The sequence below is a fragment of the Larus michahellis genome, chromosome 3 (assembly GCF_964199755.1).
Source record: "Larus michahellis chromosome 3, bLarMic1.1, whole genome shotgun sequence".
NCBI lineage: Eukaryota > Metazoa > Chordata > Aves > Charadriiformes > Laridae > Larus > Larus michahellis.
The window spans coordinates 132,146,255-132,165,332 of NC_133898.1; the positions used below are offsets into that span (position 1 = coordinate 132,146,255).

Here is a 19,078-nt window from a genome sequence, read left to right on the forward strand (position 1 = left end):
TTCAGAAAAATCAGGTCTGAAGGGGTCTCATGAGATCATCCTGCCCCGCACTGATGGCAGGGACACTGCACCCACATATTTCTGACGTGCAACAAAGGTTAAAAACTTCAGTCCTGACTGTAAGTACCCTCATTATGTGAACACACAGGAAGACTGTCACCAGAAGATGAAGTTCTTCTGCTTTATAAACCTTGCGGTTTGTTTTTTTTTTAACTAGAAGCCACACCCAAAATCCCACCATTTGAGTCACCAAACAGTTGAGCTTGGAAGGGAGCTCTGGTGATTGCCTAGTCCATCCTCCCCCACCCCATTCAAAGCAGAGTAAGCTACAGCAGGTTGTTCATGAACGTGTCTGGTCAGGTTTTGAGTATCTCAAGGGACGGAAACTCTCCACCCTCTCCAAGAAACCTGTTCCGGTGCTCAGCCAAAGTCACAGTAAGTTTTTTCTTGTATTCAGTCATGTAAGAATTTTAGAGCAGGGGTGAAGAATTGAAGGGAGATTTCAGTTTTCTGCTTGCCAGATAGGGTCTCTTCACACCAGAACTGGGAAGACCACCCCCCCTTCATGGCCCCAGACAGACTACCCAACACCTCAACATTTCAAAACTGTGTGGGTCTGTACAGGTTTCCAAGACATCAGACTTGGCTCTTTCTGACATGTCTGTGGGCCCCCAGTATCTACACGTGCAGCCATGGGGAAACCCCATAGAAGGCCCAACACACAGGTCCAGTATCTGCCAAAGCCCTGTGTGATGGCAAGCACCAAGGCCCATGAGCTCCCAAAGCCCTGTGCAATGCCAATCTGCTCTCCAGACCATGCGTGAAGCCCAGCAGCTCTCATGGCCCAGGACAGCTTAAGAGGAAGCAATGCCTCTCCTGGGAAGACCAGATTTTTCTGTGATCCCTACATTTCTGCTGGTGCCTCTGCTCTCACAAGTCATGCCAAGCATATGGATCAGCTTCCCACTGCTTTACATCTCAGTCCCAGTGGCTGGGGGCAGGTCCCACTATAAGGAGCCAGAGAAGACTATCTCCAGTTCCACCTGATAGTGGTGGGCTCACAGATCACTATAGTCCCATTCTCATGCATCCATGATGTGCAAGTGATCCATGAAGTGGAATAGTGAACTATGGATAGCCCTGAACCTGCACGTCCCCACAGGGCTCTGCACTCAGGGTGGTGACCTGGCAAAGGAACTTCAAAAACCTTACCAGTTGCTTCACGCCCTGAGCAGCGGAGCGGGTGGCATAGTAGTGAGAGATCAGCAGCATCGTTTCAAACTCTTCATGTGCTGGAGTGTTTGCCTCGCTTGACTTTACTAAGTTTTCACACTGAAGAAAAGGAGAGTAAATGAGAACTTGAGAGCACTGGGCACTCTTCATCCACTTGAGTTCAGGGAAAAGCTGTGGGAGAGAAGGATCTGAAATATCTAGGCACCTCTGGGGACTGAAGACGGGCTGGGCCTTGGGTGCTCTGGTTCTACAGATGTGGAGATGGGGAGGACTCTCATTTCCTAGGGTCCATAGTTCTGTGCTTGCCCACCCAGGCTGCTGAATATAGGTGTAGGATGAAAAGCAGCATGTTGTGCGAGGCTCCCATGTAGCAAGGACACAGTGAGCTCTGCAAGTACCAGTGTCCAGACCCACTTCTATGATTTGGCCTCGAGTGCAGGGTCATCTTCCCTGACTTCTCTTGCCCGTCCACTTCACAGGATCCTGTTGTTCTACTGTCCACATTGTGGACATTTCCTCATTTCCCCTCCGCTTGTGTTCTACAAATACTTCCCATGTCACCTGGCTAGAGTCTGGTTCTTCTTTCTCCCCTGCTAGGAGCCAGCAGGGTGTTGGAGTCTGACAGGCAGTTGGTAGCCATGGTCCACACTCACCAGATGGAAAAGAACCTCGCGCAGGTCAGCCCAGCTGGAGTAGGCCTCGGCACAATTCATGCCGGGCGCATTCACCATCTCCACAAAGAGACGCTTGTAAATGTTGAAATTCTGCAACAAAAAGGAGAGGAATCTGCAGGGAGACAGATAGGGAGCCAGCAGAAGTCTGGAGCTTTCCTGCTGTCAAGCACAGTCCAAGGGAATGGCTGCTCTGCACGAAGGCTCCTGGAGCAGACCTGCTGCTCGTGGCAAGGGCTGCTGCAGGACACGGCAGGGAAATGAGGAAGAACGCCTCCTGCAGCCAGTGCTCTCAGAGAGACAAACATGGTTCTGGTGGTTAAGGTGTTCAAAACAAACACGAATACTCAGCTTCCCCCTGCTCCTTCCCTGTGGAAGGAGGTTGCCTTTAGTCCTCTAGCTGAGGAGCCTCTGGAAGAATGCACAGTAGGGCTGAAGGGCCTTGGACGTGCTGAACCCCTGGCAGTCCCAGTTCTGGACTGGAAGCCTGACTCATGTAGGTCATAGCACACTCTGGCAATTCCCACTGGGATGTCACGCTGTCTTCATTACCTGTGGGTTGGCAGGTGCTCCATGGTGGACATACAGGCTCAGGGCTTTGTCCCAGCTTCCTTCCCGGATGAGGTGGGTTGCATACAGAGCTACGTACTTGTGTAAGACTTTATAGTTCTGGAGAAGGCACACAGAAAGCAGCAGCATGAGATTCATGACCTGAACATTTGTCACTCAGTAGGGACAGTTTCAGATGCATGGACACACACCCATACACCTGAGTCCCAAAGGGCGAGACCAGCTAATCCGAGACAGACTGCATCTGGACCTCACTGGACACCTCTAGTCCTGGCTAGCTGGTACTGTGCTGATCCTTCACACATGCAAATAAAGCTGTTTTTCAAAGGAATTTTGCCAAATTGCAGAACTTGCCAAAGGAATACTGCCAAATACCTAAAGGATGCAGTATCTCCACAATGTGGCACCTCAGGTACCAATTGTAAACTGGCCCTTTGTCTAATGAAAGAATGGATCAAAACACTTTGTGGACTGAAGATATTTGTAATTTGCAAGGCTGCTCTAGTCCGTTACTCAAATGCTGTCAGGTCTCTGGGACTGGAGGCCTCCTTGGAGTGTTGGCTTACACACATGCTGATCCCATAAACACTTTGCTAAGGACTGAGTGTCGTAGGCCTTACAGAAATTCAACTAAGCAAAGACCCACTTCACCCAGGCTTAAATCCACTAATGAGATGAAGAATATGGTGCAAAATGTGCAATCCTGTCAAAACTGAGCAATGGAAACAAGTTTATTAAGCACAAGAGAGACCAGCGCCTCAGTGATATGCCTACAATTTGAACACCCAGATGTGGATGCTGGTGAAACACGAGGGGCAGGACAGTTTGGGATAAAGACTTAGTCTGGTACATGACCTCTTTTGATAAATGTAACTTTTTTCCTGTACAATCAACGTAGAACAGGTGAGTCAAAAGTCATGAAATTCTGCACTGGTCAGTGCAAAGTTGTGCACAACCTGGAGCAAGGTTGTGCTAACGCTCTTTTAGAGGCATAAACAGACTAACATCTTCTTGGACTGAATGCGGTAGCACTGTGTGCTCACAATAAAACTGATTAAGCCCTTACCATTAAATTGAGCATGAAGTTATTCTTTATGGAAGAAGATCAACACTGGTATCCCCTGATAATTAGAACATCAGCAGAGAAGTCTCCAAGATAACAGCTACTACAGCAAAGACCATTTGTATCACCAGAGAAGCCCGAGTCAAAAATAAATCAAGTTTACTGTAGTAGAGCCCAAACTCAGGTTACTGGTTACTGCATTAGAAACCTAGTTATAAAAATACAGCACAACACAAAACCAGTGCTTGTCCGAGTTACCAGTGTTTGCCCAAGTGACTGTCTGTGATGACTCCACTAACTGCAGACTCCATTGCCAGGGGCTGCCCTGTTACTTAATCTGAAGTAACACCTCACTTCAAAGAATCAGCACCCGCTCTTAGTTTAGCTCCTTTATCAATAACTATTGAATCAATAACCAATAACCAATCAATAACCATCGAATACAAACAGATGCTTGAAGTGGATCCTGGTAATCTAGAGTTTTCTCCTCCTGTTACTGCATTGGAATAGCACTGTAAAAGTCTCATTTTGCTTTTCTCCATTTTTATTACTCTGCTGAGGTAGTTTTGTTAGTTTTTGGTCAATAAAAACTAAAATATGTAAAATTTGCTTTCATAGAATCATAGAATCACCTAGGTTGGAAGGGACCTTTCAGATCGTTGAGTCCAATCATCAACCTAACACAGACAAAAACCATCACTAAACCGTATCTCTAAGCACTACATCTACCCATCTTTTAAATACCTCCAGGGATGGTGCCTCAACCACGTCCCTGGGCAGCCTGTTGCAATGCTTAATAACCCTTTTAGCATAAAAATTTTTCCTAATATCCAGTCTAAACCTCCCCTGGTGCAACTTGAGGCCGTCTCCTCTTGTCCAATTGCCTGTTCCTCGGGAGAAGAGACCAAGGATGTCTAATTTCTACCAACACCAGGCCTCTAAAGAACATGTAGAAAGGCAGCTTTCTTTTACAAATCTCTTTGCTTCCAGGGTACCAATTACTTCCAGCCCAAACAACTCACTTAGCTTTTCCCAATGCTCCATTAATCACAAAATTTAAACCCAATATGCTTCTGGGTTCTAATGCTAGGCCTACTAGGCCTGATTGGGCAACATGGGGACAGTGAGGAGGTGTTTTTTGAGCTGCTGCAGTGACCCCCGCACTCCCCCCAGGAACGACTGCTTTGTCCTTCCCACTCGTTCCTGCTGATCCTGCTTCAGCCAGCCAGGACCCATGTCTGTCTCCTGGGGGCTCACACAGGCACTCACCTGCTTAGCCGCAACCTCTAGGCACTTCTCCCATTGCTCCTGCTCTGCGTACATATCCAAAGCGGCCATGACATCTATTCCCACCAGCTGGGGATGGAAACAACCATAAATTCACTGTGCAGGCAAGGTTTCCTACCAGCATCAAGGCAGGCCATCAGCCCACCCAGGTCTTGCATACACACAGTCCCTCCCCCTCGACGGCATGGAAGCACAGAGCCAGTGAGACCCATCTGGTGTGCAGAAACCATGACTCACAGGCACATACAGACTCCTCGCCTGTGGGCATACTCAGGCAAAAGCCCCATGAGAAAGGCCCCAAGGATGGACACAGATCCTGACATCACTCCCTAGCCTGTGAGACACCCCAAATACGTACCGAATCTACCTTTCCTTGGTTCTTTAAATACTCCTTGTAACGCTGGTCCACATGCTCCTCTGACCTGCTGGGCAGAAAGAATCTTAATAGGCAGCAAGACTAATAGTGTCTTGCGTCAGTGCAGAGACTGGATTCAACTTTGTGTACTTTGGGAAAAAGAGGACCTACAGCTGTGCCATGTCCTTCTCGTGCCAGCTGGGAGCATAGGTGGAAGGGGAAAGAAAGGGTCTAGACATCTAGACTTTGCAATGTAATGTGTGAGGAGCGTATGGCATCACAGGACTTTCAGAAGGAAGTGCATGTACAGGATTATGACAAGGGAAGGGGAAATAGGGATGGGGTAAAAGGGGATAACAATTTCCATGGGATGTGTGGCAACAGAAAGGTGTCAGGACGGAAAATGGCTTGGGAAGGGCAGCTGGAGAATGTGCCCTATTGAGCCTGGGAAGGCCACTGTGGGGAGAATCCAGGGAACCTGGGGGCACCAGGACAGGACAAGGAATCACCTGGGGGTGGGAGAGGGAGCAGAAAGAGTAGAATTTGAGACGTTCAGGGCATACCTGGGGTCCAACTCCTTAGCGACGCGCTTGGCTTTGCTCCATTCCTCCCCTTCAATGAAGGCATCGATAGCTTCTTGGATGAGGTCCAAGTTGAGGTAGAGTTCAGCTGCCTGCAGGGCCAGAGACAGTTCCATGGGAGATGAAAACCCAAAGGCACCCTGCAGCCCAGGCTGCAGTTGATGCTGTGGGAAATGACCAGCACATAGCAATGACAGAAAGTCTCTTCCCAAAAGATAACTCCCCTTCTCTGCTTCCTGCCTCCTCCCAAGGCCTGGCTCTCTCACTCTATTCCAGGATCTTATCCCTTCCCCTCCTTCCGCCTCCTTGAGGACTCTGTGCTGCCTAACTCTGGATAGGGCCACCCACCCATCACCTCAGGATGTGACTTGGCCTCCTTCCCTTGGATAGAGCTCTCCCTTCCTATGTCACCGCTTCTTCAGTAGTCTGGGGGCAGAAGCCAGCCCTTACCGCACTGTATTTCTTCATGGCCACCAGCTGAGGAGCCACAGTCCGCGTCACCTCCATGCTCTGTGACTGACCCAAGAATTTAATGGCCAACTCAGCAGCCTGTGAAGAGAAATTATCAGCAGCACAAGTGATGAGTTCTTTGAGAGAGGGATGAAGCTAGGAAGAGCTCAGTCCTAGCTAAAAGACTGAGAGTCATGAGCATTTGAACTATAGGTAAGAGAAGAAATGACAGCACACTTGAGCAATTCAGAGAAGCAAAGCCCAGCTACTTTCACACATGGGAGAAGATCAGACAAGGACATAATTGTTGCTGAAACTGGTACAAGGGCACAGGTACAAGTGAAAAGCATGAACAAGAACACAACCCAAAGGCTGGTGGACATGGACCACAAGAAGAAGAAAGGGTGCTCATCTAGGCAAGGTCTAACTCATACAGTCCAGCTCTTCCATGCACGGAGGTATGGGCACAAAGACACTGTCATGCTCCTGGAAGTGGTGTCACAGCAAGGATGTCAGTGCAATGCAGGATAAGCACACAGCCCATCATGGCTCAAGAGAATGGCCATGAAGGCTTTCAGACCCTGTGGTCACTGGAGTCTGCAGATTCTCTCTTGCCCTGCAGTGATTGAGGTTATCTCTGGGATGCTCTGCAGGTTGTGGGAGAGCTCCTAGACCACAGAACAGATGAAGGGAATCATAGCCTCCTGACTGTACCTTCAGCAAACACTTCTCCATCAGGACGCTGTTGCTGGGATCCCGCACCTTCAGATAGCAGTCCACTGCTCTGGCATATTCCCCAGCCTGCTCCCACTCCCGTGCCTGCTCCAGCAGCCCTTCTGTTCCTCTGCAGGGAGGAATGCAGGCTGTGAGCAAGACTGGGATGCTGCCACAGAGATCCTGTAGACAGTGTGTAGGGCATGGGCAGGGAGGTGCACAGCAGAGGTAAGTTGGGACCTCAAAGGGGGCTGTGCGTGTAACAGGGAATGCACACAGCCAGTGCTGAGGGGAGAGCTGATAAAGGACCCTGGGGAGATGCACTGGTGGTACAGGAGACCTGGGAGATCTGTAAGTGGCGAGAAGACATCTGGGAGACCTTGTATGGCAAGAAGCAGCCTGGAGTCTCCCAGAGCAGGGAGGAAGGATGTTAGGAAATCTATGTAGGAAGAAGTCCAGGGTCAGGCTATCTCTGTAAGGCATCAGTCAGCACAATGCTCTAGGGGAAGAGCTACCCGTCTGTTCCCTGCAGCCTGACCACAGCATTCCTTACCTGGTGCCCTTCTTGGCAGCCTCCCTGCCACACTCCTCCTGTAACTCTTCTAGCCGACTAGGCACGTATTCCTTGCAGATCCGCAGGGCATCACTCCACATCCCAGCCTCCTGCACAAGCCCAAAAGGGAGGAGAAATTTTCACCAGTTGACCAGGATCCCCCACGCTCCTGGCATCACACAACACATCTAGCCTCTCATGGCATCTTGCCTCTCATGTCATCACAGGACCCACTGGAAGACACAACCACAGCAGCACCATCCAATTCTTTCCTCCCCCAAAATAGCACCTATGTCTATCCGTTCATCCAGGCTACCTGGGCGGAAAGTGTTTATCCATTCTAGCTACCTCTGTGGAATGGACACTTACAGTCTCCAAATGCGTCCACTCCTGCTACCCCTGAGGACCGCTCATAGCCTTCTGGCACGATACTTCTCCCAGAGCTGTAAGAGAGCTCAGCTATGCTGTGAAATCTCTACTGGTTCAATCTTCTAATAGCAGTTCTACTAGGAACCACCTGAGTAAATGGTTTCTCTTCAGCTGCTGACAGGGAGGGCTGGGAGATGGATTTCACTCCTCCTCCATCCAAACTGGGTTCTTGTCCAGTGAGGAAGACAATGATATTGTTGCAGACTACACTCACCTTGTAGTACTTTATCGCCAGCTCAGGTCTCTGTGCTCGCAGGAGGAAGGCCTCTGCTTTCTGGAACTCTCTCTGCTCAAAGGCAAAACGTGCCTGTCCCACAAGCACATCAGCCACGCTGTCTGGGTCATGAGCCTCAGCCACCCGCTGTGCAGCATCCCAGTTCTGATTATGCACGAACCTAGGGGAATCAACATACGATGTAATAAGAAGGACAGCAAGGAGCAGACCAGTGCTGGGGAAGCAACCAGGCTGGCATCAGGTAGGGAGAGGAGATGCAGCAGGCCAGGACAGGGAAGGATACATACATCAGCACTGCCTCCTTGGGTTTCCCAGCTTTAATAAATTCTGCTTCAGCCTCTTCAAATTTGCCCTAGGAGAGAGGAAGGAATTTGCTTGCATGCCTTCCTGCCCTGATACCATTGCATGACCTCCTCTACTGACTATGAGGCAGAGAGATTTATGAAACAAAGATTTGTGTGGAAGCTGGAGGCGGTAATCATGGAGCTTTGTGGGTGAACAGTGACCACAGCCATTAAAGGCCCTGCTGCAGCAACCCTTAAGGACAACTGTTCAATGACCTGAGCAACCAGGGAACTCTCACCTATTCCAGGGGGTAAAATTACCTCATCTTCTAGGAACATGGCATACTTTAAGTGGATCTCTGGCATCTTCTGCTTCATGGAGAGGCGAGCCAGTTCAAAAGCAAATTCAAAGACCCTGCAACAAAAGAGAAAACGGGGTGAGAGCAGGACTATGTTCTGTGAGGTCATGCCTTCATCAAGCGCATGACATCAGTTACAGCACGAGACACTGTGAGAGGAGAGAGGGGAACACAGAGGGTGCCAAGTGAATGGGCACTGCCCACTCGTGCTCCTGACCAGAGAACAGGAACTTTCAGAGTCCCCACTAAGGAAATTCAACTCCTTCACACTCGTCGTTAGTGCCAGAGGCCCTTAGTTCAACCCTAAGGGGACATCACAAGACTCCCCCGAGCCTGGCGATGTGGGAGAGCTGGGGGAGAGCAGCAGGGAATGGCAGTGCAGTCGGATGGCTGGCCAGGTGCAGAGTGGGGCCAAAACTCTTCTGGCAGGCAGTTACTTATGGTGACATGAGGAATACCTCCTCCCGTGTTCAGAGGCTCTCACAAGGCCCCCCTGCTGAGGCTAAAGGGCAAACTCCTTTTGCCTGCCCAGCTCTGACTTGACATTAGAGAGGCCAACAGGTGGACATGATGTGTCAAGGAAGAGCAACGCCTGTGTGAAGAAGTACAGGTGGGGTGGGAAGACATGCCATATCCTGCACCTGCAGCTATCATCTGCATACGGTTATCTTGAGTCACCCCTTTTTTCTTAGGTCAGGCAGATGGGAGAGAAGTGCTGGGCTGATGGACCTCCTTACCCGCTGTCTGCTGCATGGTCAATGGCCATCTCCAGAAGTCCAAATTTACTGAGGAGTTTCACAGCTGCCTCTCCACCCAGGCTCTTTGCCCACATATAAGCCACGTGCTTATAGGAGTTTGCTCCTCCGTGTGCCTTGGCCACCTATTCAGAGCAAAGAAAGGGGAAGAGCCCGATTCATCCATTTCGTCTTCCGCAGGCTGAGCCAGGACTCCCTCTCACATGATCCCTGTTGTCATGAGGGAGCAACAAAACCAACTGTTCTCTCCTGAGGAACCCTTCTGTAGCCACCACTGGACCGGGGAGAATGAGACAAAGGTTTATACAGCAAAGCAAAGAAGAGGCTGCTGCTTCCTCAGCTTGGTTCACACTGATGTTAGGTCAGCAGAAGTGACCCCTGGCAGTCTGTGTCCCCACTGGAGGGGAGCAGTGCTGGGGGGGGCTGTGACAGGGTGGCTGTGGGCAGAGCAACACCTCTGCGGTACAATGCGGTACAGTGGTTAGGAGCAGACCAGTGCCTGCAGGAAGGCAGTGCTGCACAGTGGCCAGGGGCCAAGCCCTGCTTTTGGGGTGCGATGCTGCAGAGCAGAAGGCGCAAGGGCCTCCAGTGCTGTGCCACATGCTGAAGCTAGGTAGTGTATGCCAAGTCTTCAAATTTTGCAGTGAAGAGACAGAGCAGTTCCTACCAGGATCCTGCAGTCAAAGCCTGACCCCTGCACAGTGGGATAGCTGTGAAGTGATTAATACCCTGTAAGCTTCCTCCCACATGTCATTCACTCTGTACATGTTTACTGTGGCCTTCCAGTCCTTAGCTTCCAGGTAGTGGTACTCGGCCTCCTGTAATCGCCCCTCTGCCTCCAGCTCCTGCAATTAGAGGCCATGAGTTAGTGACACTCTTGTCTCTGCTTGGCCCAGTTGATCCCCTGCCATGAGATGCACTCACCTTGCCCAGGTGCAGGTGGGTATCGCTGAGTAAGTCCTTGTGATACTTGGCCACTAGGCAAACCATCTCATCATACATCTTACACTTCTTGTACATGGTGATGGCCAAATCAGGTTCATTCACAGTGATATACAGCCTGGGAACACGAGCACATTCAAACGGCTCAGCCAAGGACACGAGCAGTCCCTGCAGCCTCTCTGCATCCTGCCCTCCTGGAGCCAGGTCCTGGGCACACTGTCAAAAGGCATGACTGGTGGTGTGGCATGCAAGGCTGAACACTGCTTAGATAGAGCCCTTCTGTTATGCCACCATCAGCTGCAGTAGGGCAAAGTTATTCCCTCCATCCTCAATTGTCAACCTAAGCTGTGACTTAGAGGGAGCCTCTGGGCTTCTGTGACCTGTTCTCATCTTGGCCTCCAACCTGAGGCTGTCTGTCCTGTTGGGATGGTAACATGACAATGTCAGCTCAACTTACTCATACAGGCCAGCAGAAAGATTAAACCAAATGTGACCTCACCAGCTGTAATGCCCCCTTTCACGTACCGGGCATCCTTGAGATCAAGCACCATGGCATCAGATACACAGCTGTGTTTGTTCATGTACCCACTAACGCTATTGTGTTGTTATTAATCTAGAACTGACATTAGTAACCTGGATGGGAAACACTCCACTTTCCATATCTTATCCTCAGCTGACCATGACAGATCAGATGTAGTGCTCTGCAGTGGGGAAAAGCCTTGACATATTTCCTCTGCTCCATGAGACACTTGCACCCAACCTGGACCTCCTTTCTGTTCTGGTGGACAAAGATACATTAATAGTCAGTGACTTCTCTTCCTATGAACTCTGAAATATCAGCTCTAAGTCTCCACGTGTGGACAGTGTACCTCTGACCTTCCCAAACCCTAGTCTCAAACTCTACTCACCCACCCGGAAAGGGCTCCTCCTCACTACAGCCCTGTTTTCAGAACTCAGTCTTGGACTAGTACCAAGGAAGATGCTCACCTCTCTGCTTCTTTGTACTTGCCCTGCTTCTCCATCTCTTGGGCCTGGGTCACATAGAGCACCGACACATCTTCCTGACTCATACACTTGACTGCCAGCTGCCAAAAGGAACACACGTGGGAGAAACTACAGCACGCTGCACAGCAATTTCTTGATACGTGGTAGTGAAAGAAAAGGGGGAACCCAACCTCCTTCCCATTACGACCAGGTGTATATGCCATATGATCTGCAGAGAATGGGTAGCCATTTGTCACTGTGGTCAAAGCACACAGGACCAACCCCCTTGGAGAGTGCTCTTTGTGTCACAGGCGCACCCACACAGGGCTGTGCACAGACAGCATATGAATACCAGGGACTACTTCTGGATGCCCCCACGTGCATCCTTTGGGAAGAGTGCTTGTTGATCAGGTGTTGCTGCACAAGGCACTGCCACCTTCTGATGAAAGACATTTCACCAAGCAGGGTGAGGTCCCCAGAAGCTTTGGCTCCCGACTGTACCTTGTGAGCCTGTTCCCAGAGCCCAGCCTGTGTGTACATGTCAATGGCATCCTTGGTCCGGTCTCCTTTGATGTACAGCTCCTCTGCAACCTGCAGGGAAATGACCATACTCAGCAGTTACAAGGGACACAAAGAGCAGCAATGATGGTCCTCTGTGGCCTCACCTGATACTCCTGTAAAGCTGCATAGTGCTGGGCAATCTTGAGATAATATTTGGCTGCTGTCTGTTTGTCCTGCAAGTCCAAAATGTAGATGGCCTTCTTCCATTGCCGGGCTCCCAAGGCTGCCTCAATGGCCTTAATTGAGCACCTAGCATCAAAAACATAACTCTTTATAGCCAGCCAGCCAGCAGCCATCTCCTCCAGCTGAGCTAAGGCAGGGAGAGCAAAGTGGTCTGCTGCTTGATACTTCTTCCTGGGTTAGAGCAGAAAAAGGGATCTGAATACCTGGCAAAGCTAAGGGGAAAGAACGAAAAGCTAGGACAGCAGGGAAGAGTAGTCAGGGCTGGAAGACCTTGGGAGAGATGCAGGAAGGCATCCACAGTTGGGGCCAGCAGAGACTGCACATAAGCACCAGTGGCACTGGCAAAGTGGGGTCAAAGGGGCTTACTCAGGCAAACCCCCTGCTGATTTAAGCAAACCATAACAACTTCAGAGCTTGCCCAGTTATACTGCTGCAGGTTATATAGCCATCACCTGCCTCTACCTGGCTTCAATATAGTGGTTAATAGCAGCATCCAGCTGTTTCTGCTGTACCAGATGGTCTCCCCAGGCCTCCTCCAGCTTCACAACTTCTGCAGGAAACGCCAGGCGAGCCAGTTCCACTGCTGTAAGGGGACATGATAGCTGTTACAGAGAATCCAGCAAGGAGCCAGAACTGCGAGGAGAACAAGGGCCTTGGATGGGGCACAGAGGGAGGGGAATGGTGACTGTCTGATCCATTCCAGCTCCCATGGGCTACCCAACAATCTAGACCCCTGGAGAGCTGGACCAAATCCATGCTGGTGCAACCAGCATGATCAAGGCCTTGGGAACAGGATGCTGTTCTAGGACTATGTGTGCAGGTACAACTATGTGAAAATACATACGTTGAATGAGATGATACATGGAAGCTTCAGAGCATCTAGGCATCTCTGGGCTCCAGGGCAATAGCTCGTGTTGCCATTGCCACCAGGCCAGAGCACCCAGGCTCCTTCTGGGCATGGATGGGGGGAGGAACATATTTAGCACAATACCTTTCAGGAAGGCATTGCCCTTGCAATAGCACTCCAGAGCCTTCCGTGGGTTCCCAACTTTCTCAAACAGGTCTCCAGCCTAATGACAAATAAAAGCTGCCAGTTTCCAGAGCCACTACTTCCCCACACCATCATGTACCCTACCAGCCCCATGTACAGAGCTTGTCAGTCCTACCACACAGACTTCTCCATCAGCTATGCCTTCCCCACTAACCAAGAGCATGGGGATAAAGGTAACTTCTACGAAAGACTGCATATGCCGAGACCATTGTCCTCTCTGCCGATCCACATATCCCAAGTGTTTTTCTGGGGCATCATCTTCTAACAGGATGAGTTTTTGAGACAACCTCTCTTCTTCGCACAGTGTCTGGTGCAGCAACAGCCTTTTCTACGACTACAGCCCCTAGGAGCTCTGCTATGCAGATGCTCATACAGGAGCTCTGGGCATGAGTAGCAAAGGGGGAATCTCAGCCTCTTGCATCAGAAAGTTCTTTCCCTGTAGGAAAGGGTGGCAGCCAACAGGGTGGGATGAGGCTCAAAGCTTGTAGAATTTAGAACATAATAGAAGAAAGGCCATCCCAGCAGACCAAAGATTCATTCCCTTCTGTATCTGAATGGTGACGAAAGCACAAGTCTGGAGAAAGACTGCAAGAACAGACCAAGCATACACCGGCCTTTCCTCTGTTATATCTATCCATCTCTGACCATCTGCATTGTAGAAGCTTCCCGAGTTTGTGTCATGATGCCCTTATATCATCATACTTAAAGGCTTCTGACAGACTCTACCTCCATGATTTCTCTAATCACTTTCGTACTTTATACTTTTTGGTAACAAAGCATCTGGCAGCAATAAGTTCCACAGTTACCCTTTCAACTGAAGGCTTAAGAAAAGGTGACAAGTTTGGAAAAATCACAACTCTCTTGGGTCAAAATGAAATGGTCAGGAAATGCTGAAGGTAAAATGAGACCGGAGAAATGTACCTTAAGCAGGGCACATAAAGTAGGCCATCAAAAAGACGTGGAGTTTTTTCACACACATAACTGAATGGGACAACTCATAGCCAATATTGTATATCAAAAAGTACAGATGGTTCAAACAGCAATTTGACAAGCTCACGGAAGTAAAATCTATCAGGAGCTCTTAAACATAAAAATAAAACTGTTCAGGTACGCTATAGTCTGCAAACTGCTGTAAAACACGAATATCCACTAGGGGAAGTATCACCCTGTATTTGCCTGCCCTGTTCTTTATATTCCTTTCTTAAACATCTGCAAGAGGCCACTGTTGGCCAGGATACCAAGTTGTACACTGGTCAGACTCAGCACATGATTATGTGCTATGTAAAAAACATCTTTTTGTTTTAAAACCTAATAATAATTAGTTACCAATTTTTTGTGTTATTAGACACAGAGAATAATCACTTCCTTTCTCTATGATATTAACGGTTCCACAGATTGTCTTCATAACCTCCTTTGTTTTTCTTCCTTAGATTTTCCATTTAGACTATCCTTATATGAAAGCTGTACCATCATTTTTTATTCTACTATGAGGAAGCACTGTACATTTTCACAGCGATATCAAGCTTTCTGTTTGATTCACAACTCCTTTCCTGTTGGTTGCTATCTTTCCAAGGGCCTCCTTGACTGTTACTGAACTCAGCTGATGTTTCAGAGACATGTTGCCAATCTTTTTCCTGACTAATAACAGCAATTCTAGACCCCACTTATGTATAATGGATGCAGTTATGATTTCCTCCCAAACGTTAACTGCAAATTTATCGATACAGAATTACATCTGCTGCTTTCCAGCTCAGTCCCCCTGCATTTCACAGATGCAGAGGACAGGGTAAGAGCTTTGGTGCCACTAAGAAGAAATTCCAGGGGGCTGGTCCACTCACCTGTTCATACAGTTCCCCTCTGATCAGTGCTGTGGAGACCCTATTGATGACATCCCCGTTGGTCAGGAGCTCATCCCTGCCCATGGCCAGCCGTGCTGCTTTGGCTGGCAGCCCTGCCCGCAGGTATAAGCTGATGGCTGCCAGGTAGTCGCCCTGTCCTTCTTGGACCTCCCCAGCCTTCTCTTCCTGCTGGGTATCCAGCAGCCACTGGTAGTAACCCCGACGCAACTTATCTAGCATCGGGTGTCCCTGTTGAGAAATGCAGCATTGGTTGACGTGGCAAGGCAAGATGTTGTCCTACTCATCCTGCAGGCTCTGAACAACTAGCTCATGGCACCATGCTCCTTGCTGCCCAGTTAAACTAAGCAACGGCAGTTAGCAGAAACCACAATGCCAGTCTTGTGTACCACGCATCATCTATTCTTTTCCGAAGCCCTAGACACTCCTAAACCAATTTCAGTAGCTTTTCTCCCCCACTATTCACCCAGGTCCATACTTACATCACTGCAACCTTCCCTTCTCCTTGGAGCCCCTCCAAGCAGAAGTGATGTTCTGATAGAGCAGGTGAAAAGAACCCACACCTTGAATGTACTCCCAACCAGACAACTTACCAAGCAAGCCCAGCCCACCACCCAGTGCAGCTATATTCTGTACCTTGGCCTCAGCAACCACAATGCATTCATCCCACATGTGCAGCTCCTGGTACATGTCCATGGCCTCCTCTGTGGCATTCTGTGTCAGAGAGCAAAGTGTCAACCTGAAGGCTCAGTTTAGCAGACATGCTGCCATTAAGGTCTCACAGTGGACAGGGTTAGATGTGCAGAAAACACTTGAAAAAGTGTACCGTCCCCTTTACACAGATATACATCCTCCCTTACCCTCTTCATGCACCTCAGGGCAATCCTACACCTTGGAACAAGAAATATCTCCTATTTCATGGCAAAAACTCTATTCCCAGGAATAAGCAACCTCTTCCTTTTCTCTTTCACACCAGGACAGAAAACGCCCTGCTCAGAAATAAGTGAGACCTTTTCTGCTCCTGGCTCCTTTACTCACTTGTTCCAGGAAGATCATCTCTGCCAGCTTGTAGTTCTTGTCTAGCATGGCCAAGCGGGCACGCACCAGATAATGGTCTGTACCATCCCCACCCTGCAGACAACATCAGTTAGCTCGATCACTTTGTTGAGTGAAAGAACAGGCTCTGGAGTGGTACAAGGGAGGTGACTGCAGGTGGGCTCTGTGTCATTACAGAAACTGAAGACAGATGAGAAACACAGAAGTGACAAGACAGGAGCAATGTGAAATGGCTAGCCAGAAGAGGGACCTGGCAAGCGTGGATGAAGGATTTTGTCAGCAGTTTCTACATGACCAGGTCCTGGTCTCTAGCAGGATAATGGTGAGCATGGGCACAGAAGACAATGTCTATGCAAGTGTTTACAGAAAAGCAGCTGCCCTGCACAGTAGAAAAAGTTTGACTCACGTGCTCTTGAGCTGCCTGGTCAGCAATGGTATTGGTTTCATGCAGAAATCGAGCCTTGGCCATGTTGCCCAGAGCTGCAAAGCACCTGGAAAGAGCAAAACAGTTAGTCAATAACTGGGTTTTGTTGCCCACTTTTGGTCCATGAAAAGAAAATCAGAACCTGGGCAGCAGACCGAGCTCTGCAAGCTGGAGAGGGGGGCTAGCCCTACTTCAAGAGAAGAATTTTGCCAAGACACGCCCTCTAGCCCTACTCCATGGGAGAAGCCATGGACATGACCAGTGCTCACAGAATCATAGAATCACAGAATGTTTTGGGTTGGAAGGAACCTTAAAGATCCTCCAGTTCCAAACCCCCTCCTACGGGCAGGGACACCTCCCGCTAGACCACGTTGCTCCAAGCCCCATCCAACCTGGCCTTGACATCTCCAGGGATGGGGCATTCACAACTTCTCTGGGCAGCCTGGGCCAGTGCCTCATCACCCTCAGAGTAAAGAATTTCTTCATAATATCTAACCTAAACCTGCCCTCTTTCAGTTTAAAACTATTATCCCTCCTTCTATCGCTGCCGTCCCTGATCAAACATCCCTCCCCAGCTTTCCTGGAGCCCCTTTAGGGACTGGGAAGGGGCCCTAAGGTCTCCCCAGAGCCTTTTCTTCTCCAGGCTCAAAGCCCTGTCCAACCTGGCCTTGAACACTTCAAGGGATGGGGCATCCACAGCTTCTCAGGGCAACCTCATGCTTCATTTCCCCATACTTCAGAGATGCACTGAGCTTGTCCATGTCTGTCAGCTCCCCGAAGCCTTGCTATACACTGCTTTGGGTTGTCATCAGCAAAAATTTGTGCTACAGAGTGATGTCTTCCTGTCCCCAGTTCTAGCATTACTGTCTAGGATGAAAGGGCAAAGTCATTGTCTGGAATAGAGAACACTTAATTCTCCAATGCAGTGAATATTCTAGGCCACACAAAAAATCACATCTTTAGTGAGACCGTAAAAAGGGTTTCTGTGAGGGATTCAGCAGAGGGAGTGTTTAAGACAGAAATATGTTATAGCTTCTTCCTCTACCTCTCTGCAATGTGCAGCTGTCTAGCTTCCAAAGCCAGTCTGCTTAGGGTCTTCCACATGGCTTCCGTCTCTGTGGACATTTCCAGTGTCTCCAAAAATGCAGTAGCCCTTAAGACAGAGAGATTTGCAGACTTTCAATAACAGAACAGAAGAGCTCTCTGAGAAAAGTCCTAGGCTGAGGCAGGAGCTTCCTAACAAGAGTTGCACTGAAAACAAAGCAAGCTGTGTGTGACCAGTTCTGAAGAGGACTGTATATAATGTAAGGCTTAACGCATCAGGGAAAAAAATCAGTGATCAAAGTGATCCCTATCTGGGCTAAGGTACTTAGAGGCGTATGGTCACCAGAAGGCTGTAGCAGCGTGGGAAAAGTCCAAAGCGTGTCTGAAGTAACTCCCTGCTGCAAAGAAGTCTTTCAAGTGGTATCAGTGCTATGAACATGTGAAATTTTCTTCCCTGGTCGATTTTAAAGCCCTATAACCATGTCAGTCATATTCAGGTGGCTACCATGACTGCTTCAGTCAGTCAGTTTTCACCCTGCACAGCTCCTGAATGTTTCCATGACACTGTCACCATCCCTGGAGGGTTAGCAGCAAAAGCGCTTGAGTACCACCACTTCACACCCGGTTACTACAGAAGACACACTTAGTCACTACATTTAAGTGAAAACTGCCTTCAGTGAACTCCTGTCCGTGTCAATGGGACCAGACTGGCCAGTCTTTTGTGCCACAGAGTTGAAACCACAAAGCTGTGAGGATGAAAAAGCTGAATATTCACTCTTGAAGGACTCTGCTGCGCATTATAGCCAGACCTGGCATCAACTTCATGCTCTGAGACTAAACTTCAACTCTGTGTGGAAAGCTGTGCTGCTGTAGTTCATGGATTGATGACTCTCAGATGTCTGCTACGTGAAGTGGGCTACCTGCCATCACCATGTGGGGTACCTGGCACTTACCTGTGATAATCACCATCATCAATGGCAGTTCCAAACTCTATGAGGCCTTCGTCCAGGGTGTAGGACACAGTGTTCACCCCTTCAGACACTATCACTTCAGTCTTTCCATCATTCCGTTCCAAGTCTACAATATCCCCCTGGAAAGAGTACCAGCTGTCAACACTCCCATGTTTTCCAAAAGCATGTGGGGTAGCAGGGATGTGAGGAGAGCACTGCGACGGCTCTGCTGATTTAGTTCTGCTGAATGAGCTGACACCGAGCAGACATCATCCTTATCTTACCAGAGGGAAGGAAAAAGCCACTGAGCAGCTCCTTCCTGTATTAACTGCCTCCATGTTCTGCCAGAAATCCCTGCTACAAAGTTGACAAGATGAGCTCACATTTTGTCCAAGAGAAACTAGCAATTCCCTTCTGTCTTCCTTTTGCAATACTAGCCTGACTAGTTCCAAACATGTGAGCAAGTAACAGAAACCGCTGGAGGTGGT

The 19,078-nt window shown here is 49.2% G+C and overlaps 1 protein-coding gene across 3 annotated transcripts in view; it reads right to left on the reverse strand.

Annotated features, from left to right (window-relative positions):
• IFT172 (intraflagellar transport 172) overlaps positions 1-19,078 on the reverse strand; it is a 39,402-nt gene that overhangs the window by 3,572 nt on the left and 16,752 nt on the right. For 2 of the 3 annotated variants that reach the window (XM_074582370.1, XM_074582371.1), the window contains 26 exons: positions 18,594-18,730; positions 17,642-17,749; positions 16,579-16,663; positions 16,155-16,247; positions 15,753-15,830; positions 15,099-15,347; positions 13,201-13,279; positions 12,672-12,792; positions 12,131-12,275; positions 11,967-12,056; positions 11,469-11,566; positions 10,464-10,599; positions 10,268-10,384; positions 9,522-9,664; positions 8,747-8,840; positions 8,429-8,493; positions 8,121-8,301; positions 7,478-7,587; positions 6,925-7,054; positions 6,211-6,309; positions 5,743-5,852; positions 5,183-5,246; positions 4,807-4,893; positions 2,457-2,573; positions 1,887-1,997; positions 1,213-1,332 (listed from right to left, as the gene is read on the reverse strand). In XM_074582370.1, the coding sequence (XP_074438471.1) occupies positions 1,213-1,332; positions 1,887-1,997; positions 2,457-2,573; positions 4,807-4,893; positions 5,183-5,246; positions 5,743-5,852; positions 6,211-6,309; positions 6,925-7,054; positions 7,478-7,587; positions 8,121-8,301; positions 8,429-8,493; positions 8,747-8,840; positions 9,522-9,664; positions 10,268-10,384; positions 10,464-10,599; positions 11,469-11,566; positions 11,967-12,056; positions 12,131-12,275; positions 12,672-12,792; positions 13,201-13,279; positions 15,099-15,347; positions 15,753-15,830; positions 16,155-16,247; positions 16,579-16,663; positions 17,642-17,749; positions 18,594-18,730 (2,967 nt within the window). Of the gene's footprint in view, positions 1-1,212; positions 1,333-1,438; positions 1,998-2,456; positions 2,574-4,806; positions 4,894-5,182; positions 5,247-5,742; positions 5,853-6,210; positions 6,310-6,924; positions 7,055-7,477; positions 7,588-8,120; positions 8,302-8,428; positions 8,494-8,746; positions 8,841-9,521; positions 9,665-10,267; positions 10,385-10,463; positions 10,600-11,468; positions 11,567-11,966; positions 12,057-12,130; positions 12,276-12,671; positions 12,793-13,200; positions 13,280-15,098; positions 15,348-15,752; positions 15,831-16,154; positions 16,248-16,578; positions 16,664-17,641; positions 17,750-18,593; positions 18,731-19,078 lie in introns of all 3 variants that reach the window. The other variant, XR_012586386.1, reaches the window with a different exon arrangement.